The sequence below is a fragment of the Colossoma macropomum genome, unplaced genomic scaffold (assembly GCF_904425465.1).
Source record: "Colossoma macropomum unplaced genomic scaffold, Colossoma_macropomum, whole genome shotgun sequence".
Taxonomy (NCBI): domain Eukaryota; kingdom Metazoa; phylum Chordata; class Actinopteri; order Characiformes; family Serrasalmidae; genus Colossoma; species Colossoma macropomum.
In genome coordinates this window covers 44,961,445-44,984,089 of record NW_023494791.1, presented here as the reverse complement: position 1 = coordinate 44,984,089, position 22,645 = coordinate 44,961,445, and the positions used below count along the sequence as shown (strand labels likewise).

Below are 22,645 nucleotides of genomic sequence, written 5' to 3'. Positions count from 1 at the left end.
AAAGCCCTGCTAGAAAAACCGGCATAGATCAGCATCTCTGGTCACCAGCAAAAACAGAACATGCTGTGTTTTGGATGCTGCTGTGCTGGTCAGGAATATTTTACACAAACTTCAGGATGGCTGCTGTGTTTTTAGCTACGCTTCATACCTCTGTCCATGTTTATAGATAACAGTGTGTCATGCAGTGTCCGAAACCACATAGCCAAGCCTATTAGAGGTTACTGAACACCTTAACACAGACTGAGGCCAGTGTGTGAAGACTTATGCACACAGTTAGCACAATGCTAATTGATGGTTACTTGCTAGCTACATTAGCCTGTTAGCTTCAGTGCAAAACTAAAGGAGCAAACTTCAGACACCAAACATGTCTTGGCTGATGAATTACACTTGGTGTTGGTCTGTTCAGCTACTACAGTGCGCTCAAATCTAGATGACCTTATTTCTGTGTGTTTCTTTTAAAGACAATAGAGTTTTGCAGGACTAAAGTAATGAGAGGCTTGACCTGACCTGATCAAACAGGCTGATACACACTCACACACTCATAACCGCTCCAAAACGTGGGTCATTCTCCACTCGGAGTGGGAATTCGGGTGGATACATTTTTAAAAAATGTATTTCTTTCATCCCAAAACTAAACTATCTTAATATGTGCATTAACGTCTCCTATTATCATACATGCAGAAAGGAGAGCTTAATTCCAAACATATGTTACAGTCACTGGTGTTGCATGAATATGGTGTAACACCAGTGACGGTGACTCCAGTGACATTCTGGTTAAAACTGAGGATTTTGTAAATTGGTGGTCTCATTTGACTCATTGGTGGTCAGGTGACCTTGTGCAGCTGTTTAAAATAATATAAAGTATATAAAGTAATAAAAATTATATTTGGCATTATTTTGACAAATTTAATCACCCAGCAATTAAAGCACATAACGCCGGTGACACCTAGAAGTTATGAGCTGCCTGATAAACAAAATTATTAATAAATTAATGAAATATAGTGAGCGAGTGTGACTCGCCTTCTCATGCCTTGAGATGCTTCCTCTCTGATCAGCCTCAACTCAAAGAAGCAGTTTAATGGAGCTGAAAATACTGTGTTAAAATGTAACATAAGAGTCTAAGTAATATGAGTTTAAATAAAATACATACTTTTTAAATGTAGTATAATGTTAATGATATAAAAAGTAAACATGAATCTGTTTTATACAAATTCCCAAGTTAAACCTCTTAAAAATATTGTTTTATATTAAAAATGGTTTCTCAAATGTTGAAAATCAGTTATATGACAAGCTGTTTTACAGATGCAGAGCGACTATGAAACATGATAACAAAAGAAAAATCAGAGAATCATAAGGGAGCTGTGACTCATATTTTAAGCATCTTTTTAAGCCCTGCAACCTTTGTGACATGATTTCCCACTCCAGATGGAGAATGACCCATATACATTTAACTCCTTATAAAGTCCTTATGGTGATGCAGGTTTGTTGTGAAAATTGCCATCACAGCTTCACATATTTAACACACAACACTAAGAGTGAGAATAGTCATCACGTTTGAAATTATTATATGGAATTAATACAGGCTACTTAAGGAAAGGGCAGTTTTTGGGTTTGTGTGCATTATAATTGGCTCTATAGCAGAGTGGCTAAATCACTTGCTTGATCCTGGCCCATAGCAACACATCTCACGGCAGTAGTGTTACCCACTACATGATACCAACCACTAAAATGCAGTTACAGTAGACAGTGTAGCTAATCCAAGGCCTATATTCCACAATGCATTGTCACATCCCCACAGTATACAATGTCATATCACAATTTCATAATGTATTGTTAAGTAAGCAGTATTGCATTAAATGTACGTTAATATGGGCAATTCCTTCCACCAAAAAGGTAATACCCTATTACATTATTAATAGAGTCATAATACTGTCGCACTATCAGGTTCAGCTCAGCTTTTCTAGTACTTTCCAGATGAAGCTGAATGTGGTTTTGTTCCTCTGAAGCTGTTTTTGTTTGTCAAAGTGCATTTTGTTCATTCAATTTGCAGCTTGTTTAATTGTTCAGCTGCTGACAGAAAAGCACATTTAAAAGCAACAGGTTTGGAATTTGATGTAGGCCTGCAGCCACTCCCTTTCATCAGAATCTGACTAAACAGGCAGGTCAAATATTATTTTATAGAACTTATTAAATGTGTCCATTTTCTGCATTTATATGCGCTAAAGACAAACAAAAAACATGCTAAAAAGTTAGCTGCAGTGTAAAGCAACCGGTACTCGGCTGAATGATACAGTTATTGTGAAAAAGCTGTCCTGTTATCACAAAGACCAGCACAGGCAGAACAGTCTTCAGTGCATCAGATCACACTGTCGGAATGAACTGATGTACAAAACTTCACGATACAAACTGTTACGTTTTTTGCACCACAATATCACAATGTTATGATGCATTGTTACACCACTAGCAGAAACACAAACACACCCACAGACCCACACACACACCCTCTAAGGCAGTAACCGGACACCAGTGAGGTGTGTATGAAGAAGTTGGCTCTCAGCCAGACTCAGGAGTTCCTGAGAAAATCTACCCCAACACAAATTCCACACCACACTGCGTGAAGCCCAACCAGCTTCAGCTCTATGTGTCCTAGACAGCCGATGACTGACCCAATGACCCTCTCCTAGTGTGCTTTTGTGTGTGTGTGTATGAGTATATTTGTATGTGTGTGTGTGTGTGTGTGTGTGTGTGTGTGTGTGTGTGTGTGTGTGTGTGTGCCGTTGTCATTTTCAAATTATGTAAAATTAAAAGCACAACCTAAATGGAGATACAAGGTTTTGTTCCAACAGCGATGGTGTGCATAATAACACATATATGGGACGTAGTATTATTACTTACATGCATCTATATGTATTATCATGTATTATCACTTGCACATATCTATATCTATCTATCTATATACATTTATATATACTTACACATGCACATATATATATGTATAAATATATATATATATATATATATATATATATATGTATGTGCATGTGATATGTTTAGTTGCACATAAGTAATGTGTATTTATGTATTCATATAAATATATATGTGTGTGTGTGTGTGTGTGTGTGTGTGTGTGTGTACCTGACAGTTCTGTAGTTGTCTCTCTATGCTGTGCTGCATGCTGCTGTCCAGACCTGACTGACCCAGACTGACCCGCGCTTGTTCCAGACACACCTCCAACACGGCAGCCTTCTCAACACACACACGCAACACGCCAGCTTCAGCTGAGGCCTGGAGAGAGAGAGAGAGAGAGAGAGAGAGAGAGAGAGAGAGAGAGAGAGAGAGAGAGGTAGGTAAAGGGAGAACAGAGAAGAGACAGAGAGAGGGAAAGAGATGGGAGCGAGAAATTACAGGATGATAAAAGTGTAAAACAGAGACAGAAGGAGTGACCGGTCAAAATACACCGGCGGAGAGATCAGGCACGTCAACAAACACGTTTAAGAGCGGTTCTGTCTGTCAGTCTGTGAAGCTCTGGGCGTGTCCATTAACCCTGCACAGACTACAAATACTGCTTCATTACCACTACACTCAGACCAGCTAACAGCTAAACTCTCTCTCTCTCTCTCTCCCTCTCTCACCCTCTTTCTCTTTCCCCTTCTTTTCAACCCTTCTACCTCTCTCTCTACCTCTCTAACTACCTGTCTCTCTACCCCTACTCTCTCTCCTCTCTAATCCTATCTCTGACTCTCTCTCTCTCTCTCTCTCTCTCTCTCTCTATCTATCTATCTATCTCTCTGTCTCCCTACCTGTGTTTCTCTCTACCCTTCTATCCTTTTACTTCTGTCCATTCTGGCCCCCAGTTTAGCTCAACTTAGTTGTATTGGTATTACTGCATTAAGTACAGTAAAGTTTACAGTGTAACTGCAACACCATGACAACAACTACAGCACTACTCTCTCTCTCTCTCTCTCTCTCTCTCTCTCCTCTCTCTCACACACACACACACACACACACACACTCACACACACACACACACACTTCTTACATCTCTCTCGTTATCTCTCTCCTTCATGTTCTTTCGCTCATTTCTAGGTTTCTCCCTCTCTCACTCTTTTCCCTGCCTGGCTCCGCCCACCTGCTGCTCAAACTACTTCCTGAAAGTGCCGCTGGTTTCACATACAACACCACACACACACAGAAGAGCTCTCCTTTGTGCAGCGTCTCATACCAGTCTATGTGTGCGTGTGTGTGTGTGTGTGCGCGTGTGTGTGTGTGTGTGTGTGTGTGTGTGTGTGTGTGTGTGTGTGAGGACATTTTCAGTTCTCTAATATAGTCATGTGCAAAAACTTGAATGCTTCCAGTCAAAAATAGTTTAAATGATAATTAAAATTAAGCAAATAAATAAAACAACAAAAAAGTTTCATATATATATATATATATATATATATATATTATTTTTCAAATATGCAAATAAATAGAAATTATGCACTAAAATTTGCATTAAAAAGTCATATTTATGGGTGTTCTCTGTGGAGGATGTGTTCATTTGTAATTTGACCCGGGGAGTCCAAATGTCTTCGTATATGTGATGACCTTCTCAAGGCTTTCATAAAAGTGACTGAATTATTGGTAATGCTCTCTTTCACACTCCGTTAAGTTCTAGGTATTAACTGGGCAGGCGTGTGGTACAAACTCCAAAGTACAACGAGATTATTTTGGCATGATTTTACAGAGTGACAGCCTGCGGGTGGGACTTGGCTCTGACTGAAATGGGGGAAGGAACTGAGTAAAAATCTCGCAAGGAACGTTAAGCAATATCAGCTTTTAAGGAGGAAACCACATTCACATTACTAGTACTAGTGACGTTTTGCGTAGAACTGACTTGCAATGTCATGTTTAATTGACTTTTAATTGTTTACAGTGTGACAGATAATACTCTTAGTGAGTGTACAGTACATGCCAGGATTTTGTGCTCTGTACTGAAAATCAAATATAGATTAGAAATGCTTGAAAATGTCTAATGAGTGGATCCAGCTACTTTAAGATGCACTCATTACTGGCATAAGAGCTAAGCTGTGCACACAGCTTGGATAATCTTCATGGGAAAGCGCTGACCAATAGAATTGGCTGCTCTGGAGTGGCCTAAGGTCACCATGCCCAATGCCAAGCCTCATCTAGAGGGTACAAAAGCCCCCAGCATTGGGCTGTGGAGCAGTGGAACTGTGTTCTCTGGAGTGATGGAGCTCCATCCAATATCTTTGGGATGAGTTGGAGTGATCCCGAACTGACCATCTAACATCAGTACCTGACCTCACTAATGCTCAATCATATCCTCACAGTAATGTTCCAACATCTAGTGTACAGCCTTCACAGAAGAGTAGAGGCTGATACTGCAGCAAAGGGGGACAAACTCACTATTAACACCTTTGAAAGGTTGGATGAGCTTTTGAATGTGTGGTGTAATTCAAATTCAACTGCGGACCTCTGAGGAAGTGATGCTGTCCTAAAGCATCTGACTTTGAATAAAGTCTGGAAACTGCTGTCATATCAGTACATTAAGCTTGAAAAATGCATTATTTTTCATTTTCATTTACTCCATCAGCATATATGCATACAGATATATATATACATATATACAACAACTGGCCACTTTATCAGAAACCCCTCTCTTGTAGTTCCACCTTGCTGGTGTACATTTAGAGACTGTAGCTCATTTGTTGATGCAGTTAATGTGAGCCATTCTCTAGCCCTTCATCAGTGGTCAGTTTCTGACCACAGAGCTGCTCTTGCCTGGATATTTTGGGGATCCAGTCTCAACCAAGCAGTGACACCGACGCATGCAAAAACTCCAGCAACACCACTGTGTCTAATAAAGAGACATGAGACAAACAGTACTTTCATCTTTAGAGAGAGGAGACAATCAAACTTTAGATCTGAAACGATCCATAGTAGGACTGACCACCCCAGTGTCCAGACCTTATCATCACTGAACGCATTTGGGATTACTTGGATTGTGAGAAGCAGAAAATGCAACCAGCTTGAACTCTGGAGGTGTGTCTGCAGATTTCTTTGAGAAACTGAAAGTGAGTCTCCTGGAAACAATGGAAGCTGGAATGTAAGGTAAAGAGTGACACTATGTGGAAAACATGATATTATGTTTAGTTATTGAGGTTTCTATGTATTTCTTTCTGTTTATTTCCTGATACTGAAAAACAAATAACTTGTATTTAATGGCTGTTCATTTAGGTAAATGAAGAGTGGTCTCTGACCTTTGCACAGTAAATTTATAGTAGATCTATAAAATACTGTAGGTGTTTCTAACAAAGTGGCCACTGAGTGGAAATACAAGGTAAGTGTTTCTAATAAAGTGGCCAGTAAACAGAAGTAAAACGTAGGTGTTTCTGATAAAGTGGCCAATGAATGGAAGTAAAAGGCAGGTGTTTCTTATAAAGTAGCCAGTGAGTGGAAGCACACGGTAAGTGTTTCCAATGAAGTGGCCAGGTAGTCAAAAGCACACTGTAAATTTATATAACAGCAGACAAATTGTGTGGAAAGTGCAGATTGTGCCTATACCACGTTTAGAAAAGGAGATATTTTATTACGATTAGAATTTTTGCCAATTTTAACAGTGAAACAAACAGAAAAATGTGCAGACTCAAACCAGTCATAACTGAATGGAAATCAAATGCAAATGTAATTTATTATATATTCAATAAATATTTATCATATTAAATGTCATAATTATGTAATGATTAAACAGAGCAGCAAAATTACACTAATAATGTTAGACTTTCAAGGATTAAAATGCAATATTGTGAGTTTTATAGTCCAAACTTTGGCCAACAGAGGAGTGCTAAATGTTAGAGAGGAAGTTGGTGGTAAGGGCCCGACCGATATATCATCCACTAAAGTGTTCCAAAGACTTATCAGTGCAAGTCCTTGTTTATTAAACACCAGTATTATTATTACAAAGCTTATATAACCAGACTTCTCTAATAAGAAAAGCATGGTACCTTATCATAGGTACAGTATTTATATTATTTACAGTTAGTTTCTGCTGTTTATATCAGCTTGACTATCTGAAATTCGTCTATTGAGATATGAGGAATTCTACTGATCAAACAGTTCTGCATAATTTAATTGTGGAGTTAAATTAAACAATCATCTAATCGAGTAAACAGAGGGATTCAGAGTGGTTTGGTGTGAAATGGTTCAGATGTCTTTACAGTGGTGGTGATAAGAACGAGGGGTCACCATGACTACAACACAGATATAGACATTTTATTTACTATCCAGAACTACCAGTGAACCTACACGAGTCTTCTGAGTTTATATGGAATGTTGGTGATGGAAAATAGTGGAAAAAATCTGAAAAAATCTGTTTTCACTGGGGACTATTTTGCCTTAGAACACCCTGCATGTGTCCCTCCACAATGAATGTGTTTTAGAGCAAAGCTTCCTCAAACCTATCATAAAACAATGTCTTGTGACCATTTTGTGTAAAAAACCTACTGTGTGGGAGCTTTTAGTGACATTAAACTTTTTAGACATCTGGTTCCAATTCTGACTTTCTTTAGTACCGATCGTTTCACGTCAAACCACTCGGAATGACTTTGTTCACCTCTGAACCACTTAGTCATGGAGGAATTTTAAAAAATCTGTGGAGTTGACAAACATATCAGTAGTAAAGCACTGTTTACTTATTTGACCACATGAGTCTGCTTAGTTTTAAACTACAGTATATGATCCAAAGTATGTGGACACCTGACCTCCACACCTAGGTCAGCTTGTTGAACGTCGCATTCCAAAACCATGGGCATTGATATGGAGTTGCCTGTCTTTGCAGCTATAACAGCCTCCACTCTTCTGGGAGGCTTTCCACAAGATTTTCGAATGGGTCTGTGGGACATTCCACTTCATCCCAAAGGTGTTCAGTGGGGTTGAGGTCAGGGCTTTGGGCAGGCCACTGAAGTTTCCTCCACACCAAACTTTTCAAACCATGTCTTTATGGAGCTTGTTTTGTGCACAGGTGATCAGTCACGCTGGAACAGGAAAGGCTTTTCCCCAAACTACTGACACAAAGCTGGAAGCATAAAATTGTCTAAAATGTCTTTGCATTCTATGGCATTAACATCACTCTTCACCGGAAATAAAGGACCCAAACCCTGAACAGCCCCAGCCCATCATCCCTCCTCCACCAAACTTTACTGTTGGCACTGTGCATTCCGGTAGGTAGCGTTCTCCTGGCATCTGCCAAACCCAGATTCATCCCTCAGACTGATGGATAGTGAAGCCTGATTCATCAATCCAGAGAACACATTTCAGCAGAATCCAGTGGTGGCTGGTTTCACACCACTCCAGCCGACACTTGGCATTGTGCATAGCGATCTTAGACTTGCATGCAGCTGTTCAGCCACGGAAACCCAGTTCTTGACGTTCCCAGTGCACTGTTTTTGTGCTCATGTTGATTTCAGAGGCAGCTTGGAACTCTGTAGTGAGTGATGCAACAGAAGATAGTCCATTTTTATGAGCTACATGCTTCAGCTCTCAGTGGCCCCTCTCTGTAAGTTTGCATGGTCCACTGCTTTGTAGCTGAGCTGTTGTCACTCCTAGATGCTTCCATTTCACAATAATAGCACTTACAGTTGGCTGGGGCAGATCTAGCAGGACAGAAATGTCACAAACTGACACCCTATGACAGTGCCATGTCTAAAGTCCCTGAGCTCTTCATTATAACCCATTCTAATGCCAATGTTAGCGATGGGTGTGGCTGAAACACCTGAACTCAATGATTAGGAGCTGTGTCCACATTCCATTGGTCATATAGTGTATATTTGCTAATATTATCAGTTATTCAAAATTTTTAGCTCTTTAAAATCAGTATTGATGACAAACCTATCATATCGGTCGGACCCTAGGTGGTAGGGAGATCTGAGGGTCAGTGCACAAGTGAGGTTTGGAAGAGTGGAAGGATTTGAGTGAGTTAAGGCACTTTTAACACGTGTTTGTGAGCTTACCAGGGCTTCAGACAGCGTCCACTCAGGATAGAGCAAATGCAGCCTGAGAGTGTATTAATACACATGAGGACTGCAGTCCTATAGAAAGGGCTGGTGCATGTATTCCATTATCTGTCTTTATAGTGGTCAGATTGTCAGTAGTATCTGTCTCTATAGTGGTCAGATTGTCAGTAGTATCTGTCTTTATAGTGGTCAGATTGTCAGTAGTATCTGTCTTTATAGTGGTCAGATTGTCAGTAGTATCTGTCTCTATAGTGGTCAGATTGTCAGTAGTAGCTGTCTTTATAGTGGTCAGATTGTCAGTAGTAGCTGTCTCTATAGTGGTCAGATTGTCAGTAGTATTTGGCTTTATAGTGGTCAGATTGTCAGTAGTATGTCTTTATAGTGGTCAGATTGTCAGTAGTATCTGTCTTTATAGTGGTCAGATTAGCAATGGCATCTGTCTTTATAGTGGTCAGATTGGCAATGGCATCTGTCTTTATAGTGGTCAGACTGTCAGTAATATTTGGCTTTGTAGTGGTCAGATTGAAAATAGTGCCTGGCTTTTTTTTTTTTGTCAGACTGTCAATAATGTCTGTCTTTACAGTGGTCAGTTAGTCAGTAGCCTTTGCAGTGGTCACTCCAATGCCCTTTCCCTCTCTGAACGCCACCTCAGCACTGTTCACCCTATAGTCAGAGGTCATGCCCTATGGTCTCTATTTCTTAAGGTTATTGTGTCTGATGTTGTCTGTCCGATTCGCTCCTGACACACAGAAAAGAGAGAGAGACGGCGGAGTGGATCACTTCTGTGGGTTTATTTTCGTTGTTGCTTTTGTTTTCTTTCCTTTCATTCGTCTTTTTTTCCAGACAAAAAAAAAGAAAGATGATTGCAAAGTTGACAAAATGACGCAGAGAGAAAAGAAGAAGAAACGGAGGGCATGCACAGGACTAAATAAATCAGTGCATTTACATGGAAGAAGAAAAACACTTAAAAAGCATAAAAATAAACGGAATTGTTCCATATTGTGATTTATGAGCGGGCAAAACCTTCATTTGATGTAATTTTCCACCAGTGACACAGAAGTAGTTATGTTAACAAAATCATTAACAGTCTGAATTTGCTCCAGCATGCACTTAGACACTGAGGACCTGGGCCAAGTGAGTGTTTGACAAAATATTACAAAAACTCTCGCTGATCAAGACACTTATATATAAAACACAACCTGCTGTAACAGAAATGATCACCGTTAAGTCACAGTTTTAATACAATGCAAATCAACACTGCTTTACATAGTGAAACACATGCTATAAAGGCATTTAGAACGGCACTGACACTGTAGTTTTGTATTTAGTAGACAAAAGATATCATGCATTAGTGAAAAATTACACTTGCAGATTTTCCCCGCTTGGAAAAACAAGCAATGGGTCACTTTTGAAAAAATGTCTGATTCCAGCATGGAAACAAGTCACTTTGACCTATTTATGCAAGTTAAAGGCTGATATTATGATACATATATGTAATAATGGTATTATATATATTGTAATTTATGTGCTTAAACTGTAATTATAATATAGAATAAATAATAAAGGCATGAGTCAGAATTTTTGACTATTTGAATGGTCAACATTGTAAAAATCAATTATTAAAAATAGTAAGTCAGGAATTTTATATATAATTACTGTATATTGAAAGGTAGCCTGTAGTCTTTGAAAGAGTCATATAGCCTTACAAACTTGAACTTCATAAAGTGCTTGAAATATTCAAAATCTCAGAATTTATGACTCCATAGCCAATAACAGGCTGTGTAAAAAGTCTAGAATATTACAGATCTGTTTAATGTTAAGGCACATTGAAGCTGCAAATGACACCCTATAGAGAAGTTAATGACCAATACGTAAACAATAGAGAAGAAAAGCTTAGGTCAGTCGCAGCGAAACCTGATGCTCTATTGGGATCTCATAGATTTCAAGGCTTCATCGGTCATTCTCTCAGTCACAGCTCTCCTTCGGAAGAGGTTCGCTCCATACCCAAGCCTTCGCTTCATAGCAGTTTGGAGCACAACAACCATGTAAATGCACTGACTGGAGGATTCTAGTGCTAGAAAGTTCTAGAAGTTCTAGAAGCGGAGTTCTGGTTCTAGAAGAGTCGCTTTAAGACCAAGAGGTTCCGTCAAGAGAGCTCTAGATCTAGGAGACCACGCACTTCTGCTGGCCTCTGGAGGGAGACTTGGAGAGTTCTCTAACGAATGGGGGTTTGGTTACCAGCTCTTTGGGAGGAGACTGCGTTCGCACGGTCGCCGTTGGTTTGGGTCCAGCCTCCTGTGCGCTTGCTTCCGGGGCAGGTTCTACATCCTAGACACATGAAAAGCAGTAGGTAAAAGTAACAGGTAAAAGTGGTTCAGCATCATGACCTAAATTCTATTCCACCTGTTTAATTGGCTCAGGACAAATTATCTGCATACTTTTGACAAATTCCCACAAACTGGATTTGGATATTCATGTCAGTGTTACACCACAGGACACATTCAATAACAATAACAACACACCTCTCAGCCATTATCGAGTTTTGCTGTTCTATTAGTGTGAAGTGGATTGGAACAGGACTACTGACGGAGCTCTGGGTCCAGCCAATTAAAGAAGATCATTTATTCCACAGTTTTTACTGTCAGACTGTAAAAACTACACACACTGCAGATTCATACTGGATTAAAATCACTCCACAATTATTGCCGTCAGACTGTAAAACTACACACACTGCAGATTCATACTGGATTAAAATCACTCCACAATTATTACTGTCAGACTGTAAAACTACACACTGCAGATTCATACTGGATTAAAATCACTCCACAGTTATTACTGTCAAACTGTAAAAACTACACACACTGCAGATTCATACTGGATTAAATTCCAATATTTTCTTAGCTATCACTTTTATTGACCTGTCCATACTTCACACAAAAATGCATTCATTCATTACTGTTGTGAGGTTGGACAAACTTTACAAAATGTTTTTTTTTTTTTCCAAAAATTCCTTTCAACCAAATGAGAACCTGAACCTGTCAGACTAAACTAATTATTGTTGGGTGTGAACAATCAGACTGTTAGGACAAATCTAAGCATTCACAGGCAGCTTTTTGAGTTACCTTGGGATCTGTTACCATTCTGTCCTGCTCTGCAGACTCAGGAGGTCCTCCACTGTCTGCGTCCTACACAATAAGACATATGAGTCAGGGTGAAGTTCCACTCACCTGCACAGTTACAGTTCCAGTCAAAAGCTTAGACACACTAGTTTGACCGTATGATTTTCCTTAAAGACATTTTTATTTAAAAGCTTTTGTTTAACTGCTTGAAAGGTAAACTCTTTCAGACAAATCTAAGTAGAGAAATTCTGAGAGTATTAAACTTTATCAGGGTGGGCGGGGCTACTTTGAATCATCTAAAGTACAATATAGTTTGGATTTGTTGTTAAAAATTGTAAAAATAAAGAAAACCCTTTATGAGTAGGTGTGTCTGACCCTTTGACTGGGTCTGTAGGTGGAATTCACTGGACGAGATGGGACTATTATTGTCACCGGGCTGTGAAAGTGCTTGTAAATGTTTATGAGGTTTATTTGCATGTGCAGCTTGAAGCTCTCGCTCCAGTTCTCAACTGCACACTGCAGCTGAGAAAGAAAGAGCAGCTCTGCCACAGAAACGTGCGACTACAGCGCCACCTAGAGGTGTAGAAGAGAAAGCATGCAGACAAGTAAACTAGTCCATGTTTTTAAATATGAACAGCAAAATGTAAGTCAATTTAATTGTTTGATCAAGTCAAGATATTTTAAAGGTTTCATAAAATGTCATATTTTATTAAGTTGGATTGTCAAAGCAAACATACTGTTCCTCGTTTTACTACTCTCAATAAAAAGATATTACTCTCACTGATATTACATAGAGTCTCATACACACACCTGGGATACCTTTGCAATGACATAGCAACACCATAGCTACCAAATGGGATAACATAGCAATGGTCGATCAAAACACCTTAGCAACCAAATGGGATAACATAGCAATGGCCTAGCAACACCTGGGATGCCATAGCAATCACCCAGCAACAGCTTAGCAACCACCTGGCATACCACTGCAATGGCCTAGTAACACCTTAGCAACCACCTGAGATACCATAGCAATCACCTAGCAACACCTTAGCAACCACCTGGGATACCACTGCAATGGCCTTGTAACACCTTAGCAACCACCTGAGATACCATAGAAATCACCTAGCAACACTTTAGCAACCACCTGGGATACCACTGCAATGGCCTTGTAACACCTTAGCAACCAAATGGGATAACACAGCAATGGTCTAGCAACACCTTAGCAACCACATGGGATACCACAGCGATCACCTAGCGTTTGATATTGTATTTAAACACTTTTAAACGGATCATCCATAAAGTCTACACAGAAAACTAAGCTCAATTTTGAATTGATCATGGTTATGATGTCACTACCACAAACACAGTCTCATTCAACCATTCAGCCTAACAGCATTTGGACCAAATAAGATCATTATTAGACATTTGTCAGAGTAGCTACGTTAAAAAGAGAGGGAGAGAAAAGTGATAAAAAAAGAAGAAAAACAGTGCAAGTAGTGCTTCTGAAGGCAGGTCTGTTAGGAACAGTAGATCAATGTGCTGAAATGAAAAAAGGTGACAGATCCAGGATGGAGTGGAGGAGGTGATGAAGAGTGAGGAAGAGGAGGAAAAGTGCAAAGAAGCATGAAGTGAAGCAAAAAGTAGGGAAGAGCCCCAAAAGAAGTGAACATGGGCAACTTCTTTTTAGCTATGAGGCATCCAGCTGTTTGTGTGGTTGTTTCTCTGGAGCTCCGTGTGAGAGTAAATGTATTAGTCAGGTCTGAAGTCATGATCATAAAAATGCCCTATAAATCAGCCCTCAACTTAGAGTTTGCTGTGAAATACAGTGCAGTTCAGATTGGCAGACTAGGCCTTTTAACTGTTTGAGGAATATTTTTGATGCATGAAGAATCATTTTCATAGCTAAAGCATCTATGCTGGCATGTTAGCATGTCAGCTTACATCTGAGTTAGCATATCAGTGTGTTAGTTCACATCTGAGTTAACAGGCCATGTGTTTTACATCTGAGTTAGCTTACATGTTAGCCTGCATCTGATTCTAACACATCTAGTTAGCTTATTTGAGTTAGCAAGTCAGTGTTAGTTCACATCTGATTTAACATGTGAACAAGATGGCTTACTTTTGAGTTAGCATGTCATTGAGTTAGTTCACATCTGAGTTAGCATGCCAATGTGTTAGCTTAAATGTGATTCAACATGTCAACAAGTTAGCTTACATCCGAGTTAGCAATGCCAGTGAGTTTTCATGCATCTGAGTTAGCTTACATGTTCGCCTGCATCTGATTTTACACATCTAGTTAGCTTGTTTGAGTTAGCAAGTCAATGTTAGTTTACATTGGATTTAACATGTCAACAAGTTAGCTTACATCTGAGTTAGCAATGCCAGTGAGTTTTCATGCATCTGAGTTAGCTTACATGTTAGCCTGCATCTGATTTTACACATCTAGTTAGCTTATTTGAGTTAGCAAGTCAGTGTTAGTTTACATTGGATTTAACATGTGAACAAGATGGCTTACATCTGAGTTAGCATATCATTGTGTTAGTTCACATCTGAGTTAGCATGCCAATGTGTTAGCTTAAATGTGATTCAACATGTCAACAAGTTAGCTTACATCTGAGTTAACACATCTAGTTAGCTTATTTGAGTTAGCAAATCAGTGTTAGTTTACACTGGATTTAACATGTCAACAAGTTAGCTTACATCTGAGTTAGCAATGCCAGTGAGTTTTCATGCATCTGCTTTAGCTTATGTTAGCCTGCATCTGATTTTACACATCTAGTTAGCTTGTTTGAGTTAGCAAATCAGTGTTGGTTTACATCAGATTTAACAAGTCAATGAGGTGGTTTACATTTGAGTTAGCATATCATTGTGTTAGCATGCCAACATCTTAAATGTGACTTAACCTGTCAACAAGTTAGCTTACATCTGAGTTAACAATGCCAGTGAGTTTTCTTACATCTGAGTTAGCAAGTCAACATGCTAGCTTACACTGAGTTAGCTTGTCAATATGTTTGCTTAGATTTGAGTTAGTATGTTAATGTATAAGCTTACATCTGACTTAGCATGTCAACATGAAAACTAACTTCTGAGTTATCATGTCTACATTTCTCTCATAAATGTGCGCATTTTGAGAAAACGGTTCTGTGAAATTATGCTAATATTTTGCTAAAAATTGACAGGGCTTGAGTACCACCTGACCATAAAAACAGAGGACTGGTAGATGATGAAGAAAAGAACTCCGTGAAGCAGATCAGAAAGAAAGTGAGAGATGAATGAATGAGAAGAAAAAAAGAAGAATTCATGATTTTTCCTCTCGGAGCATCCGTTTACCTCCACGGTACAAGTTTCACAGCCTGGAGTGTAAGAAGATATTCCATACTCTTCGTCTTCTGTTCTAGCATCCACATACTCATCATCATCATCATCTTCCTCCTCTCTGACATCCACAAATATGTCCTCCTCCTCTTCCTCCTCCTCCTCGTGCCTTTGCTGCTGCTTGGTCATGTTAAACACATACACACTCATCACTGGACATATTCATTCACATCACAGCAGTTACAAAACACAGCTGAACACTTCTGAGCTTTTGTTTGCTTAGTTTTGGAATAAATGCACTAAATCCGCTGTTATGTAATAAAGTTGCTAAATAAAGAACACAATGCTGTCTTTGTGTGTTGGACAGAGTGAACAAATCCATATTAATACTTATTAACAAAAATAGAAGAGATATGAAAACAGAGGTTCTGTTTAAGACCTACTCACACACTCCCAAACACAAACATTATTATTGTTCTATTCAGTTTCAGTAGTTTCACTTAGTTTTAGGCAGTGGTGGACCAACGACACAAATCATGTACCTGAGTTAAAGTAGAGATACACAGGGAAAATATTACTGCAGTAAAAGTAGAAGTTCCTCCCTTTAGACCTACACTTGAGTAAAAGTACAAAAGTATTTGCCTTCAAATGTACTTAAGTATTGAAAGTAAAAGTACTAAAATATTAATTATGACTTTAATGCCCTGTTATCATTTTTGTAACAAGACTCGCTTCATTAACTCATTTTAGGTGAAAATGCTGCAGTGTCACTCTTGGTAAACCAGTCTTTTAATAGAGTCATTAATTAGTGACGCTGATGTCTATTAAAATTATCATAAGCACAAAACACTGAAGGCAAACAGTTTCCATCAGGTAGAACTGAGTGGCTCTGAAATCACTTTTTACAAACAAGCAAAGTTTCAATTTAAGATTTATTTGCAGCTTAGTTACAAGTTTAAGTTTAATAAAACCTTTAAACTCAGGTTCACAAATGAGTTTCCTTTACTAAACTGCATCTGTAGGTCTCTGTTCATAAACATAAACTAGACAAAACACATTTACTATAAAATGAAATGTTGTTTGTATAAATTCAGAAAAAGACACGTCAGTCACAACTGCATATGTGTACATATTTCTATATTGTGGTCTATTTACACAAAGTTAGGTTAGTTCATCATTTATGTTGAACAGACTCTCCCAAAATTTTACGCTGCTGCACTGATGTTGAACTGTGTGCTGCACTGGGTCGGTATGACCAACAGGTCAAAACAAGCTCAACACAAAGTGACCGCTGTGCCCTGATTGGTGTTTTTGCTTCGCGCTTCTTTCATTTTGACGTTATGTTTTTATACAAACATAAACCAAAAGGAACGACAGATTTCGCAAAATGTAGTGGAGTAAAAAGTGAGATATTTGACTTTGAAATGTAGTGGAGTGAAAGTAAAAAGTCGCCCAAAATGGAAAAACTTCAGTAAAGTACAGATACACGAAAAAACTACTTAAGTGCAGTAACGAATTACATTTACGTCGTTAATGTCCACCACTGCTTTTAGGAGTGCATTAATAGTAGTGATGCTCTGAAATTCTTGGCCCAAACTGAAATTCAGGTTTGGGTTGAACACTAGAAAAAGCTGATAATAAATAAAAACAGTTTAAACTTAGTATAATTATTACAGTGTGTAACAACAACATCAACAACAGAGAACTGATGTTCACAAGTGAATTCCACTATTTTAGCTAAAGCTGCAGATTACACTTTCTTTTCTGCTTCTGTTTTCTGGGTATCAAGCCGAACGTCACGTTTCCAGATGGTATCAAACCCGTAGTGGAGAAGTTCTTGGGTGCTGAACATTATAAACATTATAAACATTATAAATCTCATGTCTAATGTTCCTTGTTAAAACCGTGAAAGTTACACATGGCGAATATTTGCACTGTTTATCTGCTGCTGCTCAAACTGTTTGAATACATTTGCGCTGTCTGGTGCAAGAAAGCGAGAGTTACAAACAGTCACCATTTCTTATTTTTAGTCTTATTATTCATAAATACTTTCAGTTTCATTGTTGTTTAGTTTTATTTTAGTTTACTTTCATTACATTTTTGTATCCTGGTGAACATTTTCACTATGGCACACTTACTGAAACACATCACCATCTTCTGGCTATTGGATATCATCAATCAGATAAAACGGCTGATTCAATTTTTAGTCCCATAATTCATAAGCAGAACTGAATTATGTTTCTTAAGTAATCAAGGGTGAATGTGAGTATGGTAACCTGTGAGTGAGTTGAAGTCTGGTTGCTCTTCTCTGTGACCCAGCTGAGCCTCTGCTCTGGACTGGACTCCTCTACGGTCATCAGCATGGCTCCAGATCCACTCAGCACATCCTCCTTCAAATGCACAACCTTGATCAGGCCTTGGTCCAGACCACCATCCTGAACAAAGATGAACACAAACATAGCTGTGTGTTTACTGATCAGTGTGGATTTAACACCAAATATTTTTTTTTTTTTTTTGCAATTTTAACCAATTTTCTCCACAATTAATTGATGTCCAATCTGTTTTAAGACTAGTGCAGCTGTCTTAACACTTGTGCAGCCGTCTAAAGACTAGTGCAGCTGGCTAAAGACTAGTGCAGCTGTCTAAAAACTACTGCAGCTGTCTAAAGACAACTGCAGCCATCTAAAGACTAGTGCAGTTGTCTAAAGACCACTGCAGCCATCTAAAGACTACTGGAGCTGCCTAAAGACTACTGCAGCTGTCTAAAGACTAGTGCAGCTGTCTAAAGACTACTGCAGCCATCTAAAGACTACTGCAGCTGCCTAAAGAATACTGCAGCCATCTAAAGACTACTGGAGCTGCCTAAAGACTACTGCAGCCATCTAAAGACTAGTGCAGTTGTCTAAAGACCACTGCAGCCATCTAAAGACTACTGCAGCTGCCTAAAGAATACTGCAGCCATCTAAAGACTACTGGAGCTGCCTAAAGACTACTGCAGCTGTCTAAAGACTAGTGCAGCTGTCTAAAGACTACTGCAGCCATCTAAAGACTACTGCAGCTGCCTAAAGAATACTGCAGCCATCTAAAGACTACTGGAGCTGCCTAAAGACTACTGCAGCCATCTAAAGACTAGTGCAGTTGTCTAAAGACCACTGCAGCCATCTAAAGACTACTGCAGCTGCCTAAAGACTACTGCAGCTGCCTAAAGACTACTGCAGCCATCTAAGAATACTGCAGCTGTCCGAAGACTAGTGCAGCTGTCTAAACAGCATGTTTGCACACCATCTTTCTGGTTTGTGACTAGAATAGCAACATTGTGCTTATAGAAGGCCTTTTAAAATACACTTTTACACCTAACGCTAAATAGAGCTCTTAATCCTGTTCCTTGGTTATTAACATTGTTTGCCACTATTATTGCTTCCTGCTGACTGTTTCTAATCCCTGCCTGAATGTCAATGACAACACAGCAGTCTAACTGGTGAACTGTGGCTGTTCTCGCAGCTGTATGCTCTGCTGTACCTGCACTTCCTCTTCAGTGATGGTTGGGGGGACACTGAGGGTGGGTTTCTCACACACTGCCGCAGGACATTCCACTACGACCACAGTGTGCTCCAGAACGAGCTAACGGGAGAGAGTCCGGTGTTAGATCACTTTCATTATAAATAGAATGGAGATGGATGTTTGACAAACTGAAGACAGTTTATTAGCCCTGCAATGTATTTTTGTCCATGTTTGAAGATAACAGTGTATCAGAAACCACACAATCAAGTTTAAAAGACATTACTTAAAGGAGAACACCACCATTTTTAAAATTTCTGCATGATGAAATCACTTAGATGTAAACAAAGGCATTCAGAGTGGTTCGATGTGAAATGTTCCTTACCGAATCAGACTAGTTCACAGTGGTGATGATGGGAACTCTCAAGAGTTTAACACCACTAAAAGTTCACTTATAGAAAGTTATTACATGAAATGGTCATGAATACGCTGCCTGATGCCTGAGACATGAGACCGGTGTAATGATTTTTTTAAGATTTGAGAAGATTTTGGCGTAAAATGCGTTCCCAAAGAACGCTTATTTTTCAGATCATTACATGTAAAAATGTGTGGGTTCAGTAGTTGTTTTGGAGAGTAAATAAAAGGACTATATTTGGGTTGTAGACATGGTGACCCCTGGTTCCTATCACCACCACTGCTTACTTCTCAACTGAATTAAGCATACATTTTGAAAAATCAGTGGAAACTCAGCACCGTTTGAGGCCAGTGTGTGATGATTTAGGCATGCAGTTTGTACAATGCTTATTTGTGGAGTATAATCTTCCATTACTTGTTAGCTACATTAGCCTTGTAGCTCCAGTGCAAAACTAAAGAAGCAAACCTCAGACGCCAAACATATCTTGACTGATCGACTCCATTCAAGGGAGAAAATGTATATATTTGATTTAGGTTAATATCACTTTAAGGTTAAGTAACACAGCAGCATTTAGCTGTCCTGCAATCTCCTCTGTGTGTTTATATACCTGCTCCAGCTCCAGTAACTGGTTGAGTAATAACTCAGCGCTCTTGAACACAGTCAGTGTGCTTTCTGTCCCTTCAGGTAAACACAGTCCAGCCTTACAGCTCTGCAGTTCAGCTACCGTCCGCTTCATCAGCTCGATCCTGCCTTCAGCAGCCTGACCACACACACACACACACACATACACACATACACAGACAAACATAAAGACATTCATTTACATTATAAAGCACTTGATACACCCGTATTATGGTATTTAGAGAAAGAGTTTCAAACCAGTGTTGGCAGTATGACTCAGCCCACCCACTTTTATCATGACCAAAAATGGCCACCTCAAATTTACTTTTAGTATCTAATCACCCAAAAAAAGATGAATGAAAATGCACTTGCTAAATATGTCAGTAACATTTTATTTGAAGTGGTCCTTTATAGATGATTAATAAACTCTTAACAGATTATCAGTAACACATCAACAACATATCAGTGCAGTAGCAGCAGTGAAGTGTCTGAATACACTGTAGTAAATATCTTGTAGATGTTCTGTTGATACATTACTTACATTAAGTAGATGTTAACATGTTACTTCCATTACGCAAAACCTAACCTTACCAACCTTACTCAAATCCTAATCCTAACCCTGGCCCTAATCCTAACCCTTACCTTAACCTCAACCCAAAACCTAATCCTAACCCTGGACATAATCCTAACCTTACCAACCTTACCCAACACCTCACCCTCACCCTGGCCCTAATCCTAACCTTAACCTCAACTCAAAACCTAATCCCAACCCTGGACATAATCCTAACCTTACCCAGCCTTACTCAAAACCTAACCCTCACCCTGGCCCTAATCCTAATACCCATGTGTTTTTGACTGAGAGTCCATTGAGTGTCTGTTTCATCTAAAGGGACACTCCAAATAAAGTGCCACCAATATTTTTTATTCAAAATTCCATTTTTGAAACTGACCATTCAAAATCCCCTAGTCAAAAAATGCAAAGAGGTCCCTCAGCTGACCTGCGCTTTTTTTTCAATAATGGAAAAGTTTGAACACCTTCACTAAATGATGTTTGTAGACTTTCTTAGTGAAATAATGTTAACATTTCCTCCACAGAGAACCTTAATATGGCATTTTTCTGCAAATTTTAGTGCACAGTTTCTGTGTATTTGCTGAGTTTAACATATTGGGAAAAAAATAAAACACAAATGATTGAATCTGGATAACATTTGCACAGCCCACATTTTATAAGTCCAGAAAGTGTAATCGGACCAACTGTCTGCATATGACTGTATCTGTATGATGGAAATGTGTTTGGAAATCTACAGTTCATAGAAACGAATTGATGTAAATGGATTTTTACCTGTGAGGGTTAAAAATCAACTTAACATTTATAAATATTTTGTTGTGATTTTTTTATGTGGTAGTTACACGATCTTTTGAATGAAGCTGCCCATTCTATCTCAGAAGGGTTTTCTCACCCCTCCCCTTTCACCCCTCGCTTCTCGCTAGCAGCTCAATGTGGCTTGTTTAGGCATAAACGTGGCCAAGTATGAATAAATAACATCAAAGAAGTACCTGACCGGCTCCTTAAGAATGAAAAGATGAATGCTGGACACCTCCAGCCTCCTAACGCTATGTCGATCATTTTTGCTTACGTATGCGTTAGTTATGGTATATACTAGGTTTTTTTCGCCCACTGTGCCCATTCAAACACACACATATACGCACATAAACACACCTTAAGTTTGTCCTGGCTGATGCCCTCCTTTAAGGTCAGCACTGATCTGAGGTCAGTAACGTCTTTTTCCATGATCTTCAGCTCAGATTCCATGGCGTCCACTTCCTGTGGGATCATTAGTGTAAAACAGCTTTCCAGCCCAGCATATCAAGTGTAGTTTAGGTGCTCCACTGACTGGCTAACTAATTAATATACTTCACTAATGAGCTAACATACATTCTACTAACTAGCTGAGTAAGTAACATACCACACTAATTACCTAATTTATTAATTATTTATTAAAATGCATGTGAATGATGTAACTCTGGTTGCATGAGTAATGTCAATATAATTAAGACAGAATTTTAACCCTTAAAAGTCGCAGTTATAAAGGCTTTGTAATATTAAATTAATTATTTTTCACTGGATCATTCTTAACTTTGATGTCATACCACATTTATTTATTTATTTATTTATTTATTTATTATTTGAATATTATATTTGCCTTTTATTTCTCATTTTTTGATATTGAAAGAGAAAAAAGTCAGAAGTGCAGACACATGCTACATGGCTTTATAATTATTATGCAATTTTATATGATTTAATGTAAATCTAACGTATAGCAAAATGACAACAGCTATTCTAAGACTGTTCTAGACTTAAAATCTGTAAATAAGTGCTGAGTAAAGAGGAATGGTGGTAATAACCATTACTAATTGCTGTAATTCATTATATTTTTTTTATTGAGCTTTTATCATAATCTAATTTCTAATTTGACTTTTAGTTTAATGATTTTTCTCTTTCAAATCTATTGTCCTAATCTTGTTTTAATCATGTTTTTAATTTCTATTCTCTTTTACTTACTTTTTAAATTGACTATATTTTCTCATTTGTGAAGCACTTTGAATGACAGCAACGTATGAAAGGTGCAATATAAATAAACTTGCTTGCCCTGCCTAATAAG

The 22,645-nt window shown here is 38.7% G+C and overlaps 1 protein-coding gene across 1 annotated transcript in view; it reads right to left on the bottom strand.

Annotated features, from left to right (window-relative positions):
• The window catches only part of syne2b (spectrin repeat containing, nuclear envelope 2b), a 201,093-nt gene that overhangs the window by 88,516 nt on the left and 89,932 nt on the right, over positions 1-22,645 (bottom strand). The window contains 8 exon segments of the mRNA XM_036575316.1: positions 3,136-3,285; positions 11,253-11,342; positions 12,137-12,199; positions 15,464-15,625; positions 17,725-17,883; positions 18,968-19,069; positions 19,969-20,121; positions 21,703-21,807. Coding sequence (XP_036431209.1) covers positions 3,136-3,285; positions 11,253-11,342; positions 12,137-12,199; positions 15,464-15,625; positions 17,725-17,883; positions 18,968-19,069; positions 19,969-20,121; positions 21,703-21,807 — 984 coding nt within the window.